The sequence below is a fragment of the Girardinichthys multiradiatus genome, chromosome 14, assembly GCF_021462225.1.
Source record: "Girardinichthys multiradiatus isolate DD_20200921_A chromosome 14, DD_fGirMul_XY1, whole genome shotgun sequence".
Lineage (NCBI taxonomy): Eukaryota > Metazoa > Chordata > Actinopteri > Cyprinodontiformes > Goodeidae > Girardinichthys > Girardinichthys multiradiatus.
Window position 1 is genome coordinate 27,582,301 of NC_061807.1, and position 27,601 is coordinate 27,609,901.

The 27,601-nt window shown below is 42.4% G+C and overlaps 1 protein-coding gene across 1 annotated transcript; it reads left to right on the plus strand.

The window, feature by feature from the left end:
- The first annotated feature begins 3,492 nt into the window (after positions 1-3,492).
- LOC124880220 (transmembrane protein 272-like) lies at positions 3,493-26,015 on the plus strand. Its single transcript, XM_047385175.1, has 5 exons — positions 3,493-3,640; positions 12,098-12,181; positions 12,262-12,312; positions 12,398-12,604; positions 25,373-26,015. The coding sequence occupies exons 2-5, from the start codon at positions 12,121-12,123 to the stop codon at positions 25,585-25,587; spliced, it is 534 nt and encodes a 177-aa protein (XP_047241131.1). The 5' UTR covers positions 3,493-3,640; positions 12,098-12,120; the 3' UTR covers positions 25,588-26,015.
- The last annotated feature ends 1,586 nt before the right edge of the window (positions 26,016-27,601 follow it).

Here is a 27,601-nt window from a genome sequence, read left to right on the forward strand (position 1 = left end):
TCTGATGCTTTCATTTTATTTAAAGACTAATATTCACATTAATTAACCGAATCAACCTTTTGGCGTGTTTTAAGGAAGTCAGACGTTCCACACTTTTATTGGTGTTTTTATGCGCCGTGCAACAGCAGTTCTACCTGCTGCCCAGTCCAAACATTAGAAAGCTATGACTGCAATAGTTAGCCTGTAATGCCTAACCAAACTCTAAATGGATTAGCAGCAAAGTCCAGGCTTGTTGGAGCTTACATGAGTGACGAGCACAGACCAATACCCTGTGTTTTTATGAGTAGTGTGGTGTTTAACCATTAACCATGGCAGAATTAAGCTGCTGATCATTGACATGGAAATGGAGCGAAACTGTACAGAAGAGAGTAGCAGGCTAACCAGTTCAGTGTGTGCTGGCGAGTATCTAACCAAACAGTACTGCTGTGTTACACTTGGAGGGTTAAAGGAGAATGAGGGAGGGTGCCCTCTACAGGTCCTTCTCAAAATATTAGCATATTGTGATAAAGTTCATTATTTTCCATAATGTCATGATGAAAATTTAACATTCATATATTTTAGATTCATTGCACACTAACTGAAATATTTCAGGTCTTTTATTGTCTTAATACGGATGATTTTGGCATACAGCTCATGAAAACCCAAAATTCCTATCTCACAAAATTAGCATATCATTAAAACGGTCTCTAAACAAGCTATGAACCTAATCATCTGAATCAACGAGTTAACTCTAAACACCTGCAAAAGATTCCTGAGGCCTTTAAAACTCCCAGCCTGGTTCATCACTCAAAACCCCAATCATGGGTAAGACTGCCGACCTGACTGCTGTCCAGAAGGCCACTATTGACACCCTCAAGCAAGAGGGTAAGACACAGAAAGACATTTCTGAACGAATAGGCTGTTCCCAGAGTGCTGTATCAAGGCACCTCAGTGGGAAGTCTGTGGGAAGGAAAAAGTGTGGCAGAAAACGCTGCACAACGAGAAGAGGTGACCGGACCCTGAGGAAGATTGTGGAGAAGGGCCGATTCCAGACCTTGGGGGACCAGCGGAAGCAGTGGACTGAGTCTGGAGTAGAAACATCCAGAGCCACCGTGCACAGGCGTGTGCAGGAAATGGGCTACAGGTGCCGCATTCCCCAGGTCAAGCCACTTTTGAACCAGAAACAGCGGCAGAAGCGCCTGACCTGGGCTACAGAGAAGCAGCACTGAACTGTTGCTCAGTGGTCCAAAGTACTTTTTTCGGATGAAAGCAAATTCTGCATGTCATTCGGAAAACAAGGTGCCAGAGTCTGGAGGAAGACTGGGGAGAAGGAAATGCCAAAATGCCAGAAGTCCAGTGTCAAGTACCCACATTCAGTGATGGTCTGGGGTGCCGTGTCAGCTGCTGGTGTTGGTCCACTGTGTTTTATCAAGGGCAGGGTCAATGCAGCTAGCTATCAGGAGATTTTGGAGCACTTCATGCTTCCATCTGCTGAAAAGCTTTATGGAGATGAAGATTTAATTTTTCAGCACAACCTGGCACCTGCTCACAGTGCCAAAACCACTGGTAAATGGTTTACTGACCATGGTATCACTGTGCTCAATTGGCCTGCCAACTCTCCTGACCTGAACCCCATAGAGAATCTGTGGGATATTGTGAAGAGAACGTTGAGAGACTCAAGACCCAACACTCTGGATGAGCTAAAGGCCGCTATCGAAGCATCCTGGACCTCCATAAGACCTCAGCAGTGCCACAGGCTGATTGCCTCCATGCCACGCCGCATTGAAGCAGTCATTTCTGCAAATGGATTCCCGACCAAGTATTGAGTGCATAACTGTACATGATTATTTGAAGGTTGAAGTTTTTTGTATTAAAAACACTTTTCTTTTATTGGTCGGATGAAATATGCTAATTTTGTGAGATAGGAATTTTGAGTTTTCATGAGCTGTATGCCAAAATCATCCGTATTAAGACAATAAAAGACCTGAAATATTTCAGTTAGTGTGCAATGAATCTAAAATATATGAATGTTAAATTTTCATCATTACATTATGGAAAATAATGAACTTTATCATAATATGCTAATATTTTGAGATGGACCTGTACAGTATTTCCTGCTTATTTGCTGCATAACTTACATCACAAATTGAGCTCATGCTATAAAATATTTGGTGATTCACAGTATTAATGCAGCTGATGTTGCCCAGAAAAATTGCCAAAAGCATTTTCTTCAGACTACAGGAGCGCTGCTATTCTGCAAACGTTTGATAAAAATGTTAATTATATTCTTATCTGACAGTATTTGTATATCAGGGGCTGGATCCCAGTTGCTTTTGAACGTCAAACAGGCAGCTGGTTTATCAGTGGAGACGTTTATATGAGCTGTAGGTGTGTTTAAAACCATTTTACTACTGTCATTGTCTTTCTTTCTTTCTTTCTTTCTTTCTTTCTTTCTTTCTTTCTTTCTTTCTTTCTTTCTTTCTTTCTTTCACACAAGTTCAGATAGTTGTGCCTGTTGGGTTTGAATTATGATTTTGTGCAAAAAAGAGGCTACTTACATTAACTCAGAGATATAGTACACTTAAAAGGTCATTTGGTCCCATCATACCATACTTGTATGTAGGAGGTCGTCTATCTAAAAAAGACGAATTAATTGCATCGAGTCACTAACTTTCCAGAAACTGCTCATCCTCAGTAAGCATTTTGCTGATTGCATACAATATTTCTAATAAGACAGTGAAAAAGGCACAAAATGACACTAATAGTCAAACACCCATAACACTTATTTTGTCAATTTCTGACTAATGCCTTCATCTGTTATAATAAATGCAGCCAGGGTAGTTGCTTCTTTTCACTGTTGCGCCATGCTTGCTCAGAAGAAGAGATGGCTGTAAAGTTGGCACCTTAATGAATTGAACAGTTCACTATCACCACATGCTGCCTCAGAAGAAGGGCTGGCTGTAAAGTGCACAACTTAATGCCACTAACAATCCGATGTCACTACCTGCTCGCTCAGGAGGAGGGATTGCAGCAGAGTTACTAACTTAGTGCAATCAACTGTCTATTGTCATTATGGTCACACTCAGGATTAGATTGCTGCAAAACCAATGACTCCATGTAATCATCCTGGATAGAAACTTTTTACAAACGGGCATTATAAATAGAATTTGTCTATAAAGTAAATTGGATCTGCTTGTCTTGTAAAGAGTATTGAGGAATTTGTTGCGAATTGGTTGAAATCAAAATGTCCATTTTGCAGTTATTTGGAGAGATGGTTTTATTTCTGGTCTGTCAAGATCAAAAATGTAGTGTTTGATGATCAGCAGCGAGACCCCGACCCCTATGTTAAGAACCAGTACTCAGAAGACAATTTTTTTATTTTAAATTTCAGGGTTATTTTTCTTTTCTATAATTTTTATGGTGTGCCTGCTGGGAGACAGTTATGCCTAATGACATGTATTGATCATTTTATGATCAATACATGGTTAACAAAACAGAAGCTTTATTTTTAACGATTGGCTGCCTGCGTGGGCGCGCTCGTGGGCGCGCTCCCGCAGCTCGGAGGGCTTGTCAGCAGCTGCTGTTCAACTAGGAGCGGCTGTCAGGACACAGACGCTTCAGAAGAGCGAGAGCAAGAAGGACAACTTTGACTAAACTGCAGGTAAGTTTCTGTCCTTTCAGTGATTTTCTTACGGGGTACCTCTCACCTGAGACTTTCAGTGGCTGGACGTAGAAACAGAGGCCATTTTCGGGGCTTAGGAGTCGGGTTGAATCGGTGTGTGTTTTGGGAGCGGATACTTTCCCATACGCAGCCAGAGTAAGAGGCGAGGCCGGAGTTTGCGGATCTCTCAGCTCGATTGTCTGCATTCTTTCAAATCTGCGCTCAGTGAACTTTACCTTGGTTAGGGCACAGATTTTTTCCCTCTCTTTAGTCGTTTTATTTCGACTTGTTGCTGCTTACTGTTAAAATTATAAATAAACCGAAGTTTTTTTTTTGTAAATTAGATCAGATTGTTCTGTGCTTGGTTGTTTTAAAATGAGCTGTTTGTTTTCTAGTCAGACCTGTAGTTCATCAGACAGGATTGTTGGACTTCCATGGTTGGCATTATGCTTTCAGAAAAAGAACAGTTTTTTTTTTAAGAGGAAATAATAATAGAAATAATAAAACAGTTTATATTTGCAAAAAGGGTTTCAAATAGTGTTGGAAAACTGTACCATTATGTTTTTGTAAAACTAGCTGTATAGCAGGGTCCAAATGTTTCAGGGGTGTTCAGTTTTAGGCACCTAAATCTCTATTTTGTGACGTCAGGCCTTTTCAAATGTCCGGTTTTATTTATTTGTTGTTTTTTATTTTCATTTTATTTATCCCTAACTTTAACTTGCGGAGTTTACATGTGAAAGCAAAAAAAAAAGTTAATGTTTGGCCCTTTTAAAAGAGATGGCCTGACTTGCATTATGGGAAATGTAGGATCTGACCTTTTTATTGTAAATTGGACTTTTAAAGAAAATTTAGACTCATATTAGCTTCTGTTGCTTTAAATGTGGCCTTTCTTACGTTCGTATCAGTCGATTTACAAACGATCCTTTAGATAATACGTTATACTTGGTGTTAGGGTCCATTTTTGGTGGGGTAGGGCATTTTAATATAATTACAATCATTTAAAATGGCTGCCAGCTAACCCGAGCTTACAAGAAAACATTACTTTGTGTTGTTTCTGGTTGAATGTAGATTTTTTATTTTTTTTTTACAATCATCTCCAATCATCACCTACAGAAAATCTGCTTTTACCAGTGAAAACCAATATAAGACTATAAAGGCTTATGGAATATTTTGAGTGGCTTATTAAAACTTATTATGATGACTCAAGGACAGTCTTGGTGAAAACAATGTACACATTGTTTTTTTTTTTTTTTAATTTCTTTCATATCTTTGTTTTAATATATCAGGATGTATGAACAATGATCTGACCAGTTATGCAATAATTTCGATCTTTCCTCTAGTTTACAAAAACACACCACAGAATCCACTCTGTCATTATTTATTAAACAAAGGTGAAGACAAAATAGAGAAAGCATGTGTAGCCTCTATTATTCAATAGGTTGAACCAATGCATTTCCATCAGCTGTGCCTTAAAGTAGCTGTTCTCTATCTAACCTTATCGATCTCTCACACTGTTGTGAAATTTTGATCCACTCATCTTTACAACAACGTTTTGGTTCTTTGATGTTTGCAGCCATTTGTTTAGGCACAGCGTACTGAAGGACCTATATATTTTGTATAAACTTTGACTGGCCCATTCCAACACCTTGATTCTTTGTTTTTCAGGCATTTTGTTGTAGATTTGCTGCTGAGTTTAGGATCATTGTCCCTTTTCATGACCCGTGTTCAACCTAGCTTCAGCTGTCTGTTAGATGGCTGCACATTTTTCTATTCGAATGCTTTATACATAGTTTATTATCCACTCATGAACTGCAAGGTCCCTAGGCATGTGACTGCAAAACAAGCCCATGTCATCACCCCTCTACCACTGTGCTTGACCATTGGTAAGAGGTGTTTGTGCAGATATGTTGCATTATGACCAAGCTTCCCTACTTTGGCCTCATCTGTCCAAAGGACTTTGCTCTACACCTCTTCTATTTGCAGATACAGCTATGCAAACTTATGCTGTTCCTGGTTTCAATTAACATCCAACATGCTGACTGAAGCCCGCAGAGTTTTTTTTTTCTAATTTCTTTGACCGTTGCACAGTGTTACATTGATTTAAATTTGCAGCAACATTAGTTCCTGGGAAGATTGACAGTGGTCCCAAATGTTTTCCACTTGGGAATAATCTCATGGTGGAATGACTGAATTATTTTAATTTCCCTGGAAATGGTCTTTTGTCCCTCCCCAGAGTAATGGTTAGCAAGATTTGCTTCTCTGAGGCCATTGCTATTGTCTTACCATCCTGGCACTGTGTTAACACACAGCTCTTTTATCTGTTTGCTCTGAAGCAGCAAACAGATAAAAATCCTGCTTCTATAAAGGTGGTCACAATGACGATGATGAGTTAATCAAATAAGCTGGATTAGTTGCAGCCAGCAGCTACTTTTCCTGCTAAATCATAAAGCGATTTGAGTGTCTCATTTGGTGGACCACTTGTTTGCTGAGTATTGGACTATCTGCACGTTGTTGGACGTCACTGTGCCTCTCAGATGTGTTAGGACAGCTCACTCTGTTATATCAGCGAAGATTAATGTTGGAAGTTGACCAGCGCGTTAAACTGCAGTTCGAGCTGAATGATACTTTGCAGACAGTGGATATCCTTAGAGGTGAAATAACAGAAGTTGGAAATAGATTGGAAGAAATAGAGGGTAGCCATGCCACCCCTCCCCCCCTGGAAGAATGGGGGGATGAACCGAAACCCACCTCACAGGTTGAAACCTTTGGAGGTGAGCCACACCTGCGAAACCCTGAGAGGACCTGCAGGTCAGATCTGGAGGATGTAGAAGCTGCTCTCCAGAGATTACCTTTCCACACTCATAGGGTTCCCCATACATCCACCGAGGCAAGAACAGGTGTGAGTAGTCAGAATAGATTCAGTGGTGCGGTGCCCCACCCCACTGCAATCGGCAGCCATTAACGGTACCTGGCTGGGGACCCAGCCGGTGTAAATAGTCCACGGCTCAGATGCGAGCAGCCTTCAAACTTGACTCGCAGTACGGTCCTCTACGATCCCTCACCTCCGCCAAGGTGACATGAGAGCCGCCCCTGGGATTCAGGTGGTTCCTACCACCCTCAACCGCTGCCCAGGACCCAAGTCCGGGAAGCACAGGGCGTACCGTTGTACCGGGAGCGGCCTCCACTGCCTCCTCCGAGGATGAGGCATGATGCACTGATACCCCCTGAGTGCAGCTGGAGTGAACTCTCCGATGATGACTCAGATGGGCCGGGACCAATCCCTGAGAATGGATTGCGCACCCACCAGCTTGAGTCCCTTGCCAAAGACAGAGCGTTTCGACCCTAATAAGGCAGAATCAAACATTGATGATTACCTTAGGGAAGTGGAACGCTGTCTTCTAGATTTGTACTGCCCATCAGCATGGGAAAAACTGAAGCTCATTTAGAAGACAACATCCAGGAGCGTCCATGTTTTCATGGAGAGCCTGACACCCACAGTCCGAGACCGTTATTCAACCCTTGGCGAAGCTTTAAGGGAAGAATATTCTGTGTACACGGACCGGGCCTCCGCCACACTTGGTGCTTTCACTATCCAGCAAAAGAAAAGCGAAGCACCCAGGGAGTATTACCGGCGCTTGAGAGCCGTCTACTTCCAAGGACGCAATGCGCCCGGCATTGAGGAGGAACATGCTTTTAAATCCCTGTTCCTCCACAACCTTCATGAAAGTGTACGATAAGATGTTACTATGTATTGCAGAACCAAGGCCATGAGCATGCAAGAGATTCGCAAATATGCTCAGATGGCGTGGGAAACACGTGCTCGCCCGACCAAGGGACCAGAGGGCGAGGCTAGGGTTTTACAGGTCCGGACTGAAAGAACCAGCCTTGAGTTAGAATGTCAGGAAATGCCTCCAGCAGGAACCCACGTTAAGAACCGGTTCAGGGAACAACGTAGGTTTGGTCAGCTGGACTGGGGGGGTGGTACTGAATACCAACCACAGTCAAAGTTGCCGGACCACTTCCGGTCGAACAGACGACCTGACCCTCACGTAAAGCCTAAAGGTAAACCTGATGGAAAAGGGTGAAACCGACACACAGAAGGGATTATGGGGAAAGAGATGGAAGAGGCCTTACGTAAGATGGTGACAGAAGCGGTGCGTCAGGCCACCACGCCCCCACAACCCTTGACACAGGAAGCTGACGCTCCAGTTAAACCAGACCCAAACTTCCCGTCAGCATGACTAGGCATGGATCCAGTCTCCACAGCCATCAGAGTCTACCTGATCGGATGGGGAGACAAACCTGGGAAACTCCAAGTACCCCTTGGGACCTCCCCAGGAGAAACACCACAACCCATCTTTCCAAGGTTCTCAGGTAAACTGAACCAAAATGGACATGCACGTCTTCTACACTGTGTGATCATGATAGGAGGACGTTTCCAACTGAGTTTCTATTCTAAAATAGGATCAGAGATCAACCTGATGTGCCCAATCATGTTTGAGGAGGTGAGTAGAGCCATGCTCTCCTTCAATTAACCATTTCAGGCCGACGCTTGTGATGTAAGCATCACCAGCCGCACCCAAAACCGATCATGCATCACCAGTTGGGTGGAGCTGGACATCACACTCGAAGACACGGCTCTGGTGCACCCCATCTATATGTGCACATTAAACAAAGAGCTTTTTCTTGGTGGCCAGGACCTGCTGGACAGGCTGGCCCCACTCATTGACTGCCACCAGAACCAACTCTGGGTCCAGGCGGAGGTGCAAAACCCACTGGGTTTAAGCAGCAAACCACTCTTTGTGGCCAACCAGATCACCAGCTTAGAGGAGCCCGAAGAACCTCTCAGGCCCTCATCAGAGCTGGTCATGTGCACCTCTGAGACACAGCTGCACCCAGCCATCCAGGAAACTCCTGTCAGATGCAGTCATGCATTGCTTGGCTCTTTAAAGAACCCAGGTGTGGACACTTACAACCCCAAAGTGGTGGAAGGTGTACACCTGGAAACCATGTTCATACCAGAAGTGCTACTAGCATTCTGGCTGGGACATCCATCAACCATTAGAGATCTGTATGACCGTTTGTGCCAAAAAGACCCCCTTGTAACTGAGGCACAACACAGCCACACACTCCTTTTAGCAGACGGGCTCCGCCCTCTCCTCAAGACAGCCAGTGTGCAGATTGGCATCAAACAGCTCTCCCATGCTGTGGACATTGTTCCAACAGACCAAAGGGGGGTCACGTTATCCTACGCCCATTACTCTCCTGTAGGGTGCCATAGGAGCTACAAAGCCACACTCCACACCCTCCAACAGATGGCGCACTGGCCTACAACGTCGTACGACACCCAGGTCTACATCAAAGGATGTTTAACCTGCCGCCAGTTTCAGCCATCCCAGCCAACCAGTCAACCTCCGCTTCAGCGAAGGGGGGTTACATTACCTTGGTTCCACCTTCAGACCAACTGGGTCGAACCAGCTCCAAAATTAACATTAACAGGAGGTAACAAATTCATCCTAACTGTGACATGCAGCTTCATTAAGTGGGTTGGATGCTTGTCAGAAAAGATTGACACCGTCATCCCAGCTGCTGCTTTTTTGCTGAACCAGATGAAGTCCTACATCGAACACTCCTCCCCAAGAACAGAGCTTGTCTCCATGTCCGGGAAAGGAGAGACCAGTGCGTAGGACCAGTTAAATAGGTGCATGTTTCATGAACTCACACTAACATGCACTAATCACTAACAACTTTCTTCAACAGAAACAGTTAAACATATAACTACCTTCTAGGACACCGTCTTAAACTGTAAGTTGGCACGATAATTTTCCATAACACTCTGCATGCACAGCAGACCTCACAAAAGTGATTAAGAATGATGTAATGGACACACGGTGCCAGAGATTTCATGCAAAATCTTATTAAAGGAGGTTGGTTCATCTGTAGACAGTCCCACCGAGGCACAGATACCCATTGACCTAGTTCTGCTGAACTTAGTAGAGAAATCCTAAGTCTACCACAGCAGACACCGTGCAACCTCCACAAACACACCTGGCTTAAAGCCTAAGTACTGCAATTCATTTATTTTTTTTCTCCCTCTTTTCACATCTAGATAGTTTAGAGACAGGAGTCATATTAAAACCCATCATCATTTGGAAGAGCTTATGGTTTAAGCCTAAACCTGTTTTAAACATTCGGGTTTTTTTATTATACACCGCAAACCTGCAGGTTAAGCGTTTACAGGTCAGGATTGATTCCCTCACATTCATTCCCCCACGGTTCATAGCACCACCTTTGCCAATGACACAGCCAGGTTCCGGTGCCTAGTAGAAGTTGGACGAATAAGCTATGAACCATGATTTTGTTTTCTTTTTATATATATACATATATATGTACGGTATCTTTTATTGCTGTTTCATTTTGTCTCAGGGTTACCAAAGCTGATGACCAAGGAATGTAATGATGATATGAATGTATTGTCCTGTATTTTCTCATTGAACAATGTAGAAAGGGATGAGTTAGTCAGAGTTTAGTCCTGCCCAGGCTAACCTCTACTCTGCCCAGTCATAGGTTTTGAGGAACACAGAGACAGTTTTGTTTTGTTCTGCTTCGCCACGGATCACTGATTGTTCAGCAAAGGACATAATGGTCCCAGTAGCTTCAAAGACTGCGATTCATCTCACCCTTTGAACCTAGGGGGGAATGTTGGACCACTTGTTTGCTGAGTATTGGACTATCTGCACGTTGTTGGACGTCACTGTGCCTCTCCAATGGCATCGGCCATTTTGTATCCAGGACAGCCCGCTACTACATATCCCGTCGAGCACTGCGACTGATATGACGAGCGTCCCAAGTCTGACGTCACAAGACGCTATATAGGAAGGCCTCCGTTTTGAACACCCCACCTTCTGCTGGACACCGGACTAGCAACTGAAGCGCACCATTCAAGAGAAGAGTTCCTTGCGGAATTAATTGATTCTCTCTCGTTGGACAACGAACAATTCCTAACTGAGGTTTCTGGACTAGGAAGGCCAGAAATTTCACTTTGCCGATTGAAGACGTGAGCTTAACACGTAACTAAGAACACGGGGTTTCGAGGAGTCAAACCGCTACTGTGCTTCATCCCAAGTCGACTTTGATGGTCAGATCATATTTTCCCTTTTTGCCAAGAGGGCCAGAAGACGAAGACTGACCGTTTTTCCTGAAGTTAATTGTGGACGCCCAATTAACCACTTTCCACCTTTCCTCGCTCGACTTCAAAGTAAAACCTATCCTTTACTTTATTTCTTTATTAGAAGGCCTGGGCAGGGTCAGAGGTTGTAGTGCGATGAGAATCGCTAGTTAGAATCTAATGTGTTCTGAATGATATGTGCATGTAACCTTGCTTATTGAACTTTGATGTGCTGTGCTGATGTCTGAAGCTGCTGCGCTCCCAGCTCTGTGTGCGTTTTACCACCTGAGAGCAAGCGCAGGTGCGCTGTGAGACTGGACTGCTGAAATAACCTCATGGTGAAATTCCCCATTTTCTTTGTCCCCAACCTCACTGCTGGCTAGCTGCCGCCAAAAGTTTTATAACGCTTTGTCTGCTCAGGAGTTGGGGGAGGTTTTATGAGTCAGAATAACTGAGTTACAGTTGGAGCTGCGCCACCCCACTCTCCACTCACCACCACACCCCTTTTCCATATTCTCATTCCTTCTTTTTTCCATAACTGCTGGTTGATTCAATACACACCCACTGCTGTTTGCTTTATTTTTGCTTAGTTAGATGTGTTACCCTTGTTATGTAGAATTTTGCATGTTGAGTAGGTGAAGATTAATAAATATTCACATTGATAAAAAGAGTGTTTTGTGTTCATTGTGTGCAAAAGTGATTTGTCAGTCAAGAATAAGGTTAAAAGTTCCACACATTTCGGCAGAAACGGTTGATTAAACAGTGACATCTCCAGCAATAGTTATTAATTATTACGGAGTATTTAACGGTTGTAATTGTCAAAGGCGTTGAGCCACAATTACAACACCAGAAACATCTCTGGTCTCGATTCATAAATGAGGATTTTGGTTAAGAAGTTGATTTTGTCAGGTTATGATTTTTAATTATAATCATTGATCAAGATTAATCAATCAATAATCATAACACACAACACATTGCTGAAAAGTGCTATATAAATAAACTTACCTTACCTTACCTTACCTAAAAGAGCAGCAAGATTTCAGAAGCTGTTAATGATTCGATTATTTTTAATAAGCTCTGATTTAAAAAAAAAACTGCGTCGGTGAAAGTCTGTGCAGTAACCACTTGGTACTGACACAAACACATTGAAAGACTTCTTCCTCTTTTCAGCTATTTTGTTTTCACATTCTTCTTTCAGGGGACTTGCTTGTTCACAGCTGTTGGAGTTGTTTTGTGAATAGAGAATGAAAATATCCTTCAGTATCACAATTCTTTGTTAACCTCCGCAGGTTAGTGTCAGCCATCACCGAAAATGAGTAACAGCATGATGAGACGAATAACCGATGGTCCTAAACCCTCGGCGCCAGTGCTGGGTGAGTTGCTGTTTCCTAAGAAATAAATGGTTTCCGTTCACTTCTGAAATTTGACAGTCAGTGTTTGTTTCTTCCTGCAGCATGTTCAAAGACTGTTTTGTGCATTATGCCCATTGTTCAGATTGCAATCGGTGAGTCGCTTTAAATCTTCCTATTTGTTTTATCCAGTGGCTTCGCTCAGCTTTCTATAATGAATAGCTTTCCTCTGTCCACCAGGGGCAGTATACTTGGACGAGTGTCCGGTCCAGAGCAAGATCCCCATCTACCTGATCGTGACGGGGGTCTTTGGCGTGGTTCTTAATCTCCTAACTTGCCTGCCCTGCACCCAGGACCCTAAAGACGGCTCGCGGACAATGCTAAGCCAGGCCTTTGCCACCTGGAACTCGCTGGTGTCCACGTTCCTCTTCTGCTGGTTCATCACTGGTGAGCAGCTTTTTTTTATTTGTAGTTGCAGTGTCCTGAACCCAAGTGGAAAGAAATGGTGTTACTGGTCATCTGGCAACTGTTTGTCTAGTGTTAATGAATTTGTGCTCAACATAGAAACAGCTGCTCTAAAGGGTGAGAATAAACGTGAGAGCCTCATTGTAGAAAAGCCTCCAGAGTTAATATTTTGGATTAATCGTCTCCTTTCTGTTCTGGTTATTAGTGTCACAACCTTAAAGAAAGCAAGATTTATTGCAAACGGTGAAGTCAGGGAAAAATGCACTTTATCCTTTTATGATGGCAGACATTATCTCTTATATGATTCCCTCCTTTCATTTGAGAAGCAGTAAATTCCCAGTCTAACATCCCATTAAAGATTCCCTGTGTTGGAACGCGCGACCCATGTTTAGAGGCTTCGGTCCTTGACGCAGCCATCGTGCGTTCAACTTCTTACCCACGCGACCTGTGCTGCATGTCTTCCCCTCTCTCCACCCCTTTCCTGTCTACTTACTGTGGAAATAATAAATAAAAAAAAGGCCACTACTGCCACAAAAAAACATTTAAAAAAAGATGTGGATTTCCTGTGCAAATGTACACCCCGTTGAAAAGTTTATTTTTAGTTGTTGTCATGTATTGGTCGACTAAAATTGTAAAAACATTCTTGAATAAAATCATTTAGTTATAACCCTTTTTAATATTTAATTCAGGACAGAGTTAGAGTATATAGTTGGTAACGCACTGTTGCACAGGTCAACGTATAATTTTTTTAATCAACTTTATTTGAATTAGCTTTTTCCATCTATTTTTAAAATCCTAAATAAAATCTTTTCAGAAACTGATTTGTGCATCATTGCTACTCCAGTAGAGGAGCCATCAGGCCAGCTCCAGCAGAACAGTTATTGTATGTATAATATTACCATGTTGTCTGTGAGTACCTTGTTGCTGTTAGGAAAAATGTAAATGAGGGGAAATGTGAAAGAGTGCTGTATTTATCAGGACTAGATTACAAAGAAGACCAGGGTCTATTGCGCTAGGAAGACTGGCTACAATGGTCACATTCCTTGAGTTTAAGCTTCTCCTGTACCACAGACAACAACAGAAGTGTCTTGCCTTGTCTCAGAAGTGCAAAGGACTGGACTGTTGCTCAGAGGTCCAAAGTCGTAAAATTAAATAAATTTTGGAATTTCATTTGGAAGATCCCAGAGTCTGAAACAAGACGGCAGAGTTTGGGAGTTTCATTAGCTAATACATCACAGTGTATTATTCTTCGTCATGATTGTTTAAATGTTTTGGGTTCAGTTTTCTAACTGAATTACTGAAAATATAATAAACTGTATTCTATTTTACTGGGATTGTGTTGTTTATCTCCTGAATGATTTTAGTTCCACCCATTAATACTGCAAAGCTGTAGAAATTACATGAATATTTGGACAAATTTAAGACATTGTAAATAAAATCTATTGTAACTGTACACAACCTTCTGCAGACGGTGTGACTGGAATCGCAGGCGTAGTCTTTCAGTCCTCGGTCCTTTGAACTTCAGAGTTTAGAGACAGTTTTGCAAAATGCTCTTGATCAGTAGTTCTGAAGGCCTTTTAGTGTTTTTCTCTGAGCTTTGGCTGCCTTATTTTTTTTCAATTTCTGTGCAATACATACCCATTTTCTAAGGATTTTGTTGTTTCTGTTAAGGCAGTACCTCTTAAAAGCCAGCCTAAGCATCCAGAGATCGGGCCGCCGAGGTTTCCACCTTTGACTGCTGCCCGATCCTTTTTGCACTGGTCCCTCATGGTTCCCCCTGCAGGTGGTGGGCCCACTGGGGGACGGCCTTGCATCTCTCGTTCGGGCTTGGCCTGGCCGGATCCCGCGAGGAGCAACATGGCCACCAGGTGTTCTCCGATGAGTTCCGACCCCAGGCCTGGCTCCAGGGATGGACCCCGGCTCCGCCGTACCAGGCAACATCACATGCCTCGATTGTGTGGTCCTCATGAAGGTATCCTGAACCACTCTTTGTCTGACCCATCACCCAGAGCCTGTTTGCTATGGGAGACCCTACCAGGGGCATTTAATGCCCCACACAACATAGCCTCTAGGATCATTCGAGCACTCAAACTCCTTCACCACGTTAAGGTGGCGGTTCAAGGAGGGACGGGAGGTGGAGAGATATTGACTAGAAATAGTCGGGCTCTAGAACCCATCTCCTCAAGACCGGCTGGACTCTCTTCTACTCTGGAGTGGCCCACAGGGAGAGGCAGCGAGCTGGGGTGGGTTTGCTTGTCGCCTCTCCAGCTCAGCCATCTCGTGTCCCAGTGGATGAGAGGGTCGCATCCCTGTGCCTTCGGGTTGGGGACAGGTCTCCGACTGCCTACAGGCCGGGGGGTAGTGCGGAGTACCCGGCCTTCTTGCCATCCCTGTCAGGGGTGCTTCATAGTGCCCCTCCCAGGGACTCCATGATTCTGCTGGGGGACTTCAACGCCCACGTGGGACACGACAGTGACACCTAGAGAGGCGTGATCGGGAGGAATGGCCTCCCCAATCTGAATCCAAGTGGTGTTTCATTATTGGACTTCTGTGCTAGTCACGGATTGTCCATAATGAACACCATGTTCAAGCATAAGGGTGTCCATCAGTGCACTTGGCACCAGGACACCCTAGGCAGGAGGTCGATGATCGACTTTGTTGTTGTATCATCAGCAGCAGCATGTTTTGGACACTCGGCTGAAGAGAGGGGCTTTGACCAGATTCCGGGGGATGTTGGAGACATGGAGTCTGAGTGGACCATCTATTCCTGCCTCAAGTGGACGAGTTCAAGTATCTTGGGTATCTTGTTCACGAGTGAGGGAAGAATGGAGCGGGACATCGACAGACAGATCGGTGTGGCAGCCGCAGTAATGGGGATGCTGTGTCGGTCCGTTGTGGTGAAGAAAGAGCTGAAAAGCAAAGTTCTTGATTTACCGGTCGGTCTACGTTCTGTTGAAGCACCCCCCCAAGGGGTGTTCTGCGTGTTTGTTTATTCACCGTAAGCTGAAAGAATTCACAAGACATTAGAATAAATCACACGGAGACAGCTGTATGTTATTCAAGTACCTGGCCAGGGGAAGCTCTCTGTCATGTGATCTGACCACACACCGAGACGAGACTTCGGAACTTCTCACTGGGGCCATTGCTTTTATTGAAACACACATAAAAATAGGCAGCGCCTGTTTACAGTTTTTTCTCACAAATGGTTTCATACAGACTCTTCTGGCTTACCATATTTGGACAGCTATTGTCCTGCACCTGGACTCTGCTTTTCTGCTGATATGAGAAGGGAGTGCTTGGCCAGTTAATCTTCTCACATTCTTTTCCCACCATTACAGTTCTTCAGTATTTTCTGCTTCACCACACTCAAGGCCAAGTTTGTGCAACAACACTTCTGCAGGCCACAATGTCTTATACTCACACAGGTTATACATTTTATTTCCCACACTGTTTCTGAACATAATAATAACACACTGGTTATGAACATAATAATAATTAATGCACACACATAATATATCTCCACAATTTCCCCCTTTTGAAGTCACCTATGTGACTTCACCACTACTTGGAGATGCTAAATAAAAGATTTTAACAATCATTACAACCTGTGGAGCAGAAGGAAATGTTTGTCATAATGCTTTTTGACCCTGCCTCCAATGCCATGCCATGTGCCCAGGGACTATTGCCTGTCGGGCCTTTGTAGGCCAAAGGATGCTTACAACCTTCTAAATCTTGACGGGGAGTCGTGACCCCTCTAACTGGAGGGTGTCTATCCGTGCTTTATTCCATAGTCTATCAAATTTTGCCAATATAATATTCTACCATCCTTCTGCTCCCTAGACAGTAATACGTATCAGACGCCCTGTAATTTACTCTTACGGGTTAATCTTCGTCCTCCTTCTCGTTAGCATCCACAGATAACCATAATAGCTACAAAAACAGCAATGGAAATAAACAATGACATAATCAACCCTTTCCAGTGTCCAAACATGCCCGTCATCCAGTCTTCTAACGGATTGTCTATTCCTGAGTGCTCATGCATGGTTGCGGAAAGTGTTTTTAACCCTTCTAAAGCTTTTGAGATGGAACCATCAGGTGCAGTGTTGTTGGGAATAAAAGTGCAACACATATCCCCAAACATCGAACAGACGCCCCCTTTTTCTGCTAACAACATATCTAATGCTATTCGGTTTTGCACAGCCATGAGGGAGGTTGGTGCCAATTGTTCAGACAGGCCTTCTACTGCATCCCTTGTTAAGTTAGCTAGACGTAAAACATTGTAATGGATGTAGTTGATGCGGTCTACGTTTTTATTAGGAGTAACATGGAACAAAGCTGTTATAATGGGGATGTTTTCAAAGCCTGCTGAGACTTGATCCGCTAATTTATATTCATTAGGTACGCCTTGAGGAACTCCTATTGCATCAATGTAAGTGGGTGAGTCTTTGCTTAAGTCAAAAGTGTTTGCGCTCCGTTTTATGATATGTCTACGCCTTCTCCTAGTTAAAGCTGTGCTTTGGGCGTGTGTTGAAGGAAGATACTTAAGGTCTTTACCTAACAGAAGGAGAGGTACCTGCAACCTAACCAAGGCACACACTCCAATAGTATGTTGTGGAATTTTCTTATCAAAGTGGAGAGAAGTTGACTCACAAGAAGAGACAAAATCCGGACTTTGTCTTAATAAGTTTTATTCAAAGGCATTCAGCGTTTGAATGACTCTGTCACCGAGCAAGTCAGTTGAACAGAGCCCCGAACGCTATTTTCACACAGTATTTATACCAGAACAAGACAATGTTATCTCAACTGCAAAGAGTCCATGTTCATGACCCCAACCCTTCTTCAGTTCAACAGTGACAAGGTTATCTAGGAACAGACCTAACTGCCCTTCCTGACATTGTCCTAAAGATAGGTCTGAACCATTAAACTTCTGACAGCTTCTTCCTCTAACACAGATGTTCTGAGGAGTAAGACAAAAAAGGTCATACACTGTGAAATGCTTACTGCAAGAATTTCCATCACAAGTATTATTTTGGATCCTAGTCAGAAGGCGGTGTCCTCCACAATAATAATAAAGTCCTGATCTTGCCCAAGGACCTATCACTGAGCCTGACACCGTGGAGTTGCACCAATCGCGAGGAATTTCCCCAAAATTCACCTGCGGGGTTTTGGAAGTGAAGTTAAAACAAGTGTATGTGCCATTTCTCCGTAGAGGGGTAAAAGGGCCAGCCCTGGTTTTGTTGGCAATGGGTGGAGCGCTGCGTTTTGATACTTTATTGTCTGGATGACTGGAGCATGCTTGGAAAGGCAGTTCAAAGAACAATCCAAAAATCAATGTAACAATGAAGAATGCTAAAACACCTATACCTACCATGAACCGACCCTTAAGGGGCATGGGTCCTAGATTTTCACCTACCATTCTTTTCGAAGGTACCTGCAAAAGAAGATGAGGATTAACAATATGGTGAAACACAAAATACTTTTTTATTATTATTTTTTTTAAAGTTCAGAGTGTTCAGTTCAGTTCTTCGGTGGGAGAGCAGCTACGACCACCAGTGAAAGAGAGGAAAGCTCAGTCACATCCGCCTCTTCTGTCTGATGTCCTGGTCTTCACTCACAGGTGTAGACTGACCTGGAGCTAAGTGGTCTCACCAGGGGATTATTCTGTCCCTATTTGGTGGGACCACTGATTTAACGGTGCACCTAAGGTGTAGACTAACCTTTAGGTGTAAATGAACGCTTTCTCACCCTAGGGGATTATTCTGCCCCTTGAATTGGGTGAGAAGGGTCTTCTGGTGTGCTGGTGTTGTCCCTCAGGTTCTGCTGGACCTCTGGCAGCGATCTCTGTGGTGCCTCTGCTGCTGCACAAAGGCTCCAAAGATACCACGTGTCTCCTTTGCCCTTGACACTCACCGCATGTGAGGTTCTCTCTGTGACCTGGAATGGACCCGTCCACCTGGGCTCTGACCACTTCCTTTGGATCACCTTCAGCAGGATCCACTCAGCTTCGGACGTGGTTGGCTAAGGTCCCTCGGTTGGTTTCTCTGGAACCTGTTTTGAGAACTCTGTAACCAAAATTAAGTTGGTGACTGAGGTGTCCTGCCAGTCCCCAGCTGCCAGAGAGCGCTTTACCACTCCTCTCAATTCCTCAACTTGATACTCAGGATGCAAAGAAAGAGAAACATGAGGAACAGTTTCATCTGACAGTAAATACTATTCTGCTTGGTCAGGTGTTAAATCAACTGTTGCAGCCACACCCTCAAGAGCCACATAAACATTTGTGGATGAAATAAACCATGTCCTACCTTCTACTGTTTCATTAAACAAATCTGGTACCATTCAGTGTGACAACGGTCGTAGAACAGAGTGACATGGGGCGGGTCAGGCGGAGAGGTGCAGGGACAGAGACTTTGAATCCAGGGTTTCCACAGCTGATACACAGAGAAGATGCTGCTTGGAGAAGAAGGTGCGGTCAGCAGTCCCCAGTAGATGTCAGCATATGCCTCTGCAACTGGCTGTAAAAATATTGTCCATGCTGAAGCATTTTTCCACATGCCAAAGAGGAACCATCTGGAATAGTTATCGTTAACCCATCAGTACCACACAACACTGATGCTCCCAGCTTCACTAATAAGTCTCTGCTCAGCAAATTAGCAGGTGTGCTGGGTGAACACACAAAAGGGTGAGTTACTCTTTGAGTCCCAATCTGAACAGGAAGTGGTACAGTCACAGGCAGAATTTATGCAGCCTCTATGAAGCTCATCACAGAAACAGTCTTAGTAGACAGCAGTGGTTTAGGAGGTTGCTGTGTTATGGTGGAATAAGTAGCTCCAGTGTCCACTCAAAAATTCAGACAGTTCTCTCCCACTTTTGCAGGCAACGTGGGATCTGCTGTGCCCACGCTGCACAGTTGTAGCACACATCTCCCAGTGCCCTGCTGGCTCCACCCCTTCCTCTGGGTGCTCCGCACCATATACCAGACCAGCCGACCACCAACATGCCATCCGCCTCCACGACCGGGGCCACTGTACCTGTAATTATTAAAATATATAGGGTGCAAGAGGGAGTACCCTCTCCTTGCCACTGATCAGTCATAGACATAGGGTTGTGTGCTGCTGGAGGAACATTACATTTTCAGTTATATCATTTTTTTCTTATTTAATTTTCTCTTTGGCCTCTTGCAGCTGCAATTTAAGGAGCTGATTCTGTAGCTGCTCTTTCTCCTCTTTTCTTTTTCTCTGCCTCCTGAGCTATTGTTTTCCTTAATCTTTAACTGAACCCTTAATGCTTTAGAACTTAGTTCTATTAGTTTATTTATAAAATGAGTTCCATTATCTGACCTTATAATCTGTGGGATACCATATGTGGGGAAGAAATGTGTAACTGGGTTAATCTATTACCACTAGGCAATACTTCTTCCCCGTGTTTGCAGCAAATTATGCATGATCTGCAAAAATTCTTTGCATAGTCAGAAACATTTATAGTGTAGCATTAATGCTTTACCAGATGTGACATATTCCCCCTTTGACACGTGGGTCTTCCCCATGTGTCACTGTAGCCGCTGTTTCATCATTGTTTGTTTCACATATTCAATCAGATCTTTATATTATACCAGTAGGTGAAGTTGTTAGTATCTCATGTAGATTGACATATACTGTTGCATTTGGAGAAGATCTCAGATTAAATAAACATAGTTAGAGCTTCAATCCAGGTTCATTTTGTGTCTGCAGACTTTAGCCAATTTTTCTTTTTCTTTTTTTTATACATAAAGATTCAAAACATTTTCAAAAGGCAGATTGTGGCAGAATGCAGACAAAACTGCGTATTGATTGACAAAATAACATTCAAGCACACAATCACCATATTAAAAGGCTTCTAGACAATCACTAAACTTCTGGGGTCCAGTTTTGGCCCGCGGACCTTGAGCCCGACACATGCATGGCAGAGTTACAATCCCCATCTCTCAGCAGAGACAGGCTTCTGCCTTTTGTGCAGAAGTGTTATCTCTGCTGTCAGGCAGCTGCATCTACCTGTCAAGGTCGCCTCACAGAGCTGAAAACTAACTTCTCTCAAAGAGGAAAATCAAGAATGCACACAATCTGAGCCAAATATGGAATTATTTCCCTGCAAAATATGTTTTGCATTTTATCTTGGTATTGTTGGTAGTATAACAATTAGCACCCTAAAGAGTTTTTACACCTTACAAAAGTATTCACACTTTCAAAAGTTTTCGCACTAAAAAAAGTATTAGCACTCAGAAAAGTATTGGCATGTCTGGAACTGTCAGTCAGCTTAAGAGCACCAGGGAAAACTTTCAATCTGATAAATCACCAATGATTCTGTATGCAAAAACAAGCTGCTTCTTAACTCTCCTGAAAACTCAAAGTTTTAATCACTCTGGGATTTAGAAACATTATTCTAAACATGGATTATTGTTTCATGCAACATATAAACAAACATTCATTCCAACAAACAAACACAAAACATCAAAGACAGACAAATGGCCAAATTTGAAGCTTCAAGAATTCAAAGACATTTTTATCAATCTCTTTTCAGAATATGTTTTCTCAGCCATATCTTTTAATGCTGTAAATGATCAATTTTGTTATGACAATCTTCAGGATCCTTTTTTAAAAAATGAGTGCACAAACTATTTAGAAGCACAGCAACAGTTTTCTCTAACATGAATCCAAATTTACTGATGCTGAAACCCTTTGCCAGTCCTTGTACTGTAACTCTATAATAATAATAACTACAACCCTGAGAGTTATTGTTATAGTTCTCTTTTTGTTTAACTCAATTTAATCGCAGCTGCATTCAAGATTTTCTCTGCTCAGGTTTAATGCAAAGAAGTATTTTAAGCTGGCGTTGACATTTTTATGGTCTACCCAAACAAAACAAAAACTGCAGTATTTGATTTAATCAGAAATTAAAATAATAAGCTTGTCTCCAAACTGGACTTTTTTCCACATAGTGTTTTAAAAGGAAGACACACATAATTTTCCTTAATTTGGCTATTTAAATTTTGAGAATTGGGGGGGAAATATTACTATAACCCCTCTTTATTAATCCAAATGCTGATAAATGTTCCAATATTTTATGATTTAGTAATCTGAAATTACGCTGTGTACCTTTGTACTCCTATGTATTGTTTTAATCTTTAAACATTAAGAAATCAAACAAGGAGACTGGAGTTTAAGCCGACCATCCTCTTTAGTATTGAGAGAGCCTGTATTTCTTTTTCTTTTCCTAAAATGATGTTTACTTTCTGCAGATTGAAGAGAGGAGTGGCTAAATATTCCCAGACCTGTTAGTGTATTATTTCTGCTTGGACAATAATCAGATTTAAAAATCACTAGTTCACAGCTCCTAATTTACCTCAGATCATATTTGCTCCTAACCCAGTTCATAAGAAGCTTCAGACAAACATTATGCTAAAAAGCCAAAAACAAAACAAAAACCAGATCTGTTTTAAAATAAAGAAAAAGCATGCTTAAAAAACTTGGTACTGTGGTGGAAAATAACTCCACGGTTCTGAGACCCTTTTCTATGCAGAGTCTTTTAGGAAACATGAGATTAGTTTAATTTTTGTGTGTGGTACCATTGTCCAATCAGAATCTTTCTTACCTTCAAAAATAACCCAATTTGTCCAGTAAAGGTTTGTTTTGCCAAGGAAAATGTGTTTAACAAAACCAATTACTCTCAAAAGTTTAAAAAGTTTTTTAAATCCGTATTTTATTTTATTTTTCCATCGTTTACATATTTCTTCGGCCCCCTTCACATAATTTTCCATAAATGTTCAATGACCTCTTCACAATATGCGCACATAATACGCTTATCACTGTATTGTATTTGTTAACAAAACAGTGCATTTATTTATCCGCAATGGTGGGCCTGGCTGCCACCCACACATACACACAATCAGTCAGTCAGTCAGCGCTTGTCACAGTCAGTGTCGTTTAATATCAGCAAAAACACTTAATATTCACATTTATTCTATAATCCGCCACACAGACACTTATCCCTGGCACTCGACAGTTATTTTAACCCAAATGATCCTCTCGCTCAGTCACACAAACACCTTCCAGTTCGTATTTCCTCAATTCAACACAAGTCTGACAGACAGTTGCACACAGGAAATATGCACAAATATGCAAAAACAATCCACTACAAGCCACTTCACCCTATATACAACAAATGCATTTTATTTTTGCTTAAGTAATTAACAATCCAACCGCATATTTAAGTCAGAATTTGTGTTCAAATATTCAAAGTCGACTGCACTTCCCCGTCACTTGTGTAATTCCGCCGTGTGAACACTAGATGGGGCCACTAACCCTTGTAAAATTTCTGAATGAACCAGATCACCTGATTGAAAAAAAATCAGATGTTCTGTCAAGACTTTCAAGTAGCAGTAATGAGTGGAGCAGCCACGCTCAGCCATAAAGGACTTCAACCTTTTTTTTTTTACCTTTGACCCAGGCGGACTTCAACACCTGGTCTCATCTCAGATTTTTCATATCTGACTCTGATTTTAACACATTCAGTTAATGCACACTCTTTAACAGTTTTACAGAGTAATAATAAATCAGAACCACTGAGACCTGGTTTAATTTGGCCTATACATAAATTCAATCGGAGAGTTTAATGAAATAGGCTCTGCCTCACCTTTGATGATTAATTATGGACGCCCTGGTCTCAGAGGTTTCCGTCTGTCACACTCTCTCTTTGTCCAAATTCCCTGATTCAGCCGTGAATCACGTCGGAGGTCACCAATTGTTGAAGCACCCCCCCAAGGGGTGTTCTGCGTGTTCGTTTATTCACCGTAAGCTGAAAGAATTCACAAGACATTAGAATAAATCACACGGAGACAGCTGTATGTTATTCAAGTACCTGGACCAGGGAAGCTCTCTGTCATGTGATCTGACCACACACCGAGACGACTTCGGAGCTTCTCACTGGAGCCATTGCTTTTATTGAAACACACATAAAAATAGGCAGCGCCTGTTTACAGTTTTTTCACACATATGGTTTCATACAGACTCTTCCGGCTTACCATATTTGGACAGCTATTGTCCTGCACCTGGACTCTGCTTTTCTGCTGATATGAGAAGGGAGTGCTTGGCCAGTTAATCTTCTCACATTCTTTTCCCACCATTACAGTTCTTCAGTATTTTTCTGCTTCATCACACTCAAGGCCAAGTTTGTGCAACAACAATGCTGCAGGCCACAATGTCTTATACTCACACAGGTTATACATTTTATTTCCCACACTGTTTCTGAACATAATAATAACACACTGTTTCTGAACATAATAATAACACACTGGTTATGAACATAATAATAATTAATGCACACACATAATATATCTCCACAGTTCCTACCCTCACCAATGGCCATGAACTTTGGATCATAACCAAAAGAATGAGATCCCGGATACAAGGGGCTGAAATGAGCTTCCTCCGTAGGGTGGGCGGGCACTCCCTTAGAGATAGGGTGAGGAGCCCGGCCATCCGGGAGAGGCTCGGAGTAGAGCCACTGGTCCTCCACATCGAGAGGAGCCAGTTGAGGTTGCTCGGGCATCTATACCGGATGCCTCCTGGCTGCATTCCTCGGGAGGTGTTCCAGGCAGGTCCCACCGGGGGGAGGCCCAGGGGATGGCCCAGGACACGCTGGAGGGACTATGTCTCTCGACTGGCCTGGGAACGCCTTGGGCTCCCCCCGTAGGAGGTGTCTGGGGAGAGGGACGTCTGGGTGTCTCTACTGAGTCTGCTGCCCCCTTGACCTGTCCCGTATAAAGCGGAAGATCGCGACGAGTATGACTACCTCTTAAATTTTTCCACAATTTATTGCATCACAACCACAAACTTTAAGTGTGTTTTGCTGGGATTTAATGTGATAGACCAACACAAAATAGTACATAATAGTGAAGTGAAAGAAATTTTATATACTGTATGTAGTTTTTAAACATTTTGACATCTAAGAAGTATATTGTGCATTTGTATTCAGCCCCTCTGAGTTAATTGGAGCCAGATTCTGCTCCAATTATAGCTGCATGCCTCTAGGGTTATGTCTGTACATACTCTGCAAAATAGCTCAAACTCAGCCAGATTGGATGGAGAGCCTCTCTGAACATCAATTTTCAAGAAAAGCCACAGATTCTAAATTAGATTCAGGTCTGGACTTGACATTTTAATACATTAATTTACATTTATCTATATATTTGGGGTCTTTGTCCTAATGGAAGGTGAAGCCCCACCTCCACCTTGCATCCTCTAATATTTTTCTTTTAGTATTGAGCTGTATTTAGATCCACTATAACCATCTTATGTGTCTCAGTTTAGTAGGACAACCATGTTTTGGTACCACTTGGTCTTCATGATGCTGTTAGTTCCCAAATCTTCTATTAGAAACCTCTGAGGTCTTCATAAAGCAGCTCGATTTATACTGAGGCCTTTTTATTCTTCATTGAAGAACTTTTAAAGGCAATGAGTTACACTAGATTTCACATGGAAATATCAGAGAGAAAACACAGCTGAACTGAAATACGTACCACACTTTTTCAATTTTGTTATGTAAATATTTATTGAGAACCATTAGTTATTTTCCATCCACTTCAGACTTATGGGTGACTGGTTAATTTAGCTTTTTCTTCTTTTTTTTTAAGCCAGACGCTACTACTTATGTTCACTTAGGTGGTTTAAAACCTTTGCAGAATACTTTATATCCATTTCTGTTGTTTTTATTGTGCAGGAAACGTTTGGATTTACTCCGTTTACCAGCCTAACTACAGCAAGAACGCCACAGATGTGAGCTCCTACTGTAACAAGACGCTCTACTTGTTCGCCTTCTGGACCACCACGCTGGTCTACATCCTGCTGGGTCTATTCCTCCTCACGGGCTTCTGCGTCCTGTTCTGCTTTTTCTTGTGTGGCCGGGCGGACCCCGACGACAACAACGAGCCCTGAGAGACTGCAGGGAAAATTTTAGATGGGCAGCCTCTCATGTGACTGCGCATCACCTGAAGCTGTTCGTCAACTCTCAGATGAATGATCTTATTTCTAAAACAAAACCAGCAGAACCAGTTCCAGTCTTGACCTTTGTGGTGGCTAAATCTCTTAGTTTTACTCTCAGATGATGTGCGTTTTAACACTTGTATTTGCTGTCCACGTTGCTGTATATTGTCTAACACTGAATGGATGAATGAATGCTGTTTTGTTTGACTTTCTATAACTACTATGCTGGAAGCCATGTTTGGTGAGGTGTTTACATCTCAAGAGGAAATGACAAAATATCTGTTTTATTTTATTGCTTGTGTTACTTGGGGTTGCCCACAAAGGTGGAGGAAGCAGATGATGTATATACCAAGCAGACTAAAATAAAAGACAAAACTTTAGTAAGTAAAACTTTATTTATATTGCACCTTTCAAGGTAAAAAACACAAAGTGCTTCAAGAAAAAAGAAATTGACAAGATAAAACTAAACAAAAGCAGATTAAACGTTTTTAGTTGGCCTTTAAAGGAAACCACTGAGTCTGCTGAGTTCAGAGTCAAAGTAAGGGAGTTCCAGAGATCTGGAGCCACAAAAGAAAACGCTCTGTCTCCCTTCAGGTTTCAATCCTGATCACAGGAGCTCAGGGCCATAATAGAGGTGTAGTAATGCCATAGATCAGAGATATTGACTGGTGTCTGTCCACACAGCTCTCTCCAAGTCAATACCAGGATCGAGAAATTGCATTAGCAGTGGAGTCATATGACAAAATTTCTAAGATCTAGTCGGGAGCCTAGCAGCAGCATTATTGACTGTATTGACTGCAAGTAGACTGTTGAGGGAGGTTTCGGTAAAACATGTAGAGCGCATTGCAATAATCCAAACGAGACCAAACAAAAGCGTAAATTAAGATTTCCATCTCAGGACGAGAAACAATAAGGGTTAAGTTTGGCAATGTTATGCAAATGGCAGGAACTGGATCAAACCTTTTCAAGCCGAAAGCCTGAGTCAAAGGTTATCCCAAGGTTTCTAACAGAAGATTTAGCCCAAAAACCAAGAGACCCAAGGATCTGCTTTATCTTTCCAGTTATTGTTTTCTGGTGCAAAAATGATTACTTCAGTTTTTTCTGCATTTAATTGAAGAAAACTTTCCATCATCCAGGTTTTAATTGACTCCAGGCATTTTAATAAAATGTGCAGTTTCAAAATAAATATACAACTGGATATCATCTGCATAGCAGTGATGGGAAATATCCTTAAACGATGATAGAATGGGACCAAGAGGGAGCAGATAAAGCAAAAACCATAGTGGCCTCAGAACAGAGCCCTGTGAAATGCTAAATTAATAAAGGACAGGAATGGGATCTATAAATAGATGCAGCTTAAAAGGTTGATCCATCAAATAGGTGCAAGGACAAGTACAGGTCCTTCTCAAAATATTAGCATATTATGATAAAGTTCATTATTTTCCATAATGTAATGATTAAAATTTAACATTCATATATTTTAGATTCATTGCACACTAACTGAAATATTTCAGGTCTTTTATTGTCTTAATACGGATGATTTTGGCATACAGCTCATGAAAACCCAAAATTCCTATCTCACAAAATTAGCATATTTCATCCGACCAATAAAAGAAAAGTGTTTTTAATACAAAAAACGTCAACCTTCAAATAATCATGTACAGTTATGCACTCAATACTTGGTCGGGAATCCTTTGGCAGAAATGACTGCTTCAATGTGGCGTGGCAAGGAGGCAATCAGCCTGTGGCACTGCTGAGGTCTTATGGAGGCCCAGGATGCTTCGATAGCGGCCTTTAGCTCATCCAGAGTGTTGGGTCTTGAGTCTCTCAACGTTCTCTTCACAATATCCCACAGATTCTCTATGGGGTTCAGGTCAGGAGAGTTGGCAGGTCAATTGAGCACAGTGATACCATGGTCAGTAAACCATTTACCAGTGGTTTTGGCACTGTGAGCAGGTGCCAGGTC

Coding starts and splice junctions, on each gene's coding strand:
- LOC124880220 (XM_047385175.1), top strand. CDS start 12,121: ATGAGTAACAGCATGATGAGACGAATAACCGATGGTCCTAAACCCTCG. Junction 12,182..12,261: donor ACCCTCGGCGCCAGTGCTGG/GTGAGTTGCTGT, acceptor TTCTTCCTGCAG/CATGTTCAAAGACTGTTTTG. Junction 12,313..12,397: donor CATTGTTCAGATTGCAATCG/GTGAGTCGCTTT, acceptor TCTGTCCACCAG/GGGCAGTATACTTGGACGAG.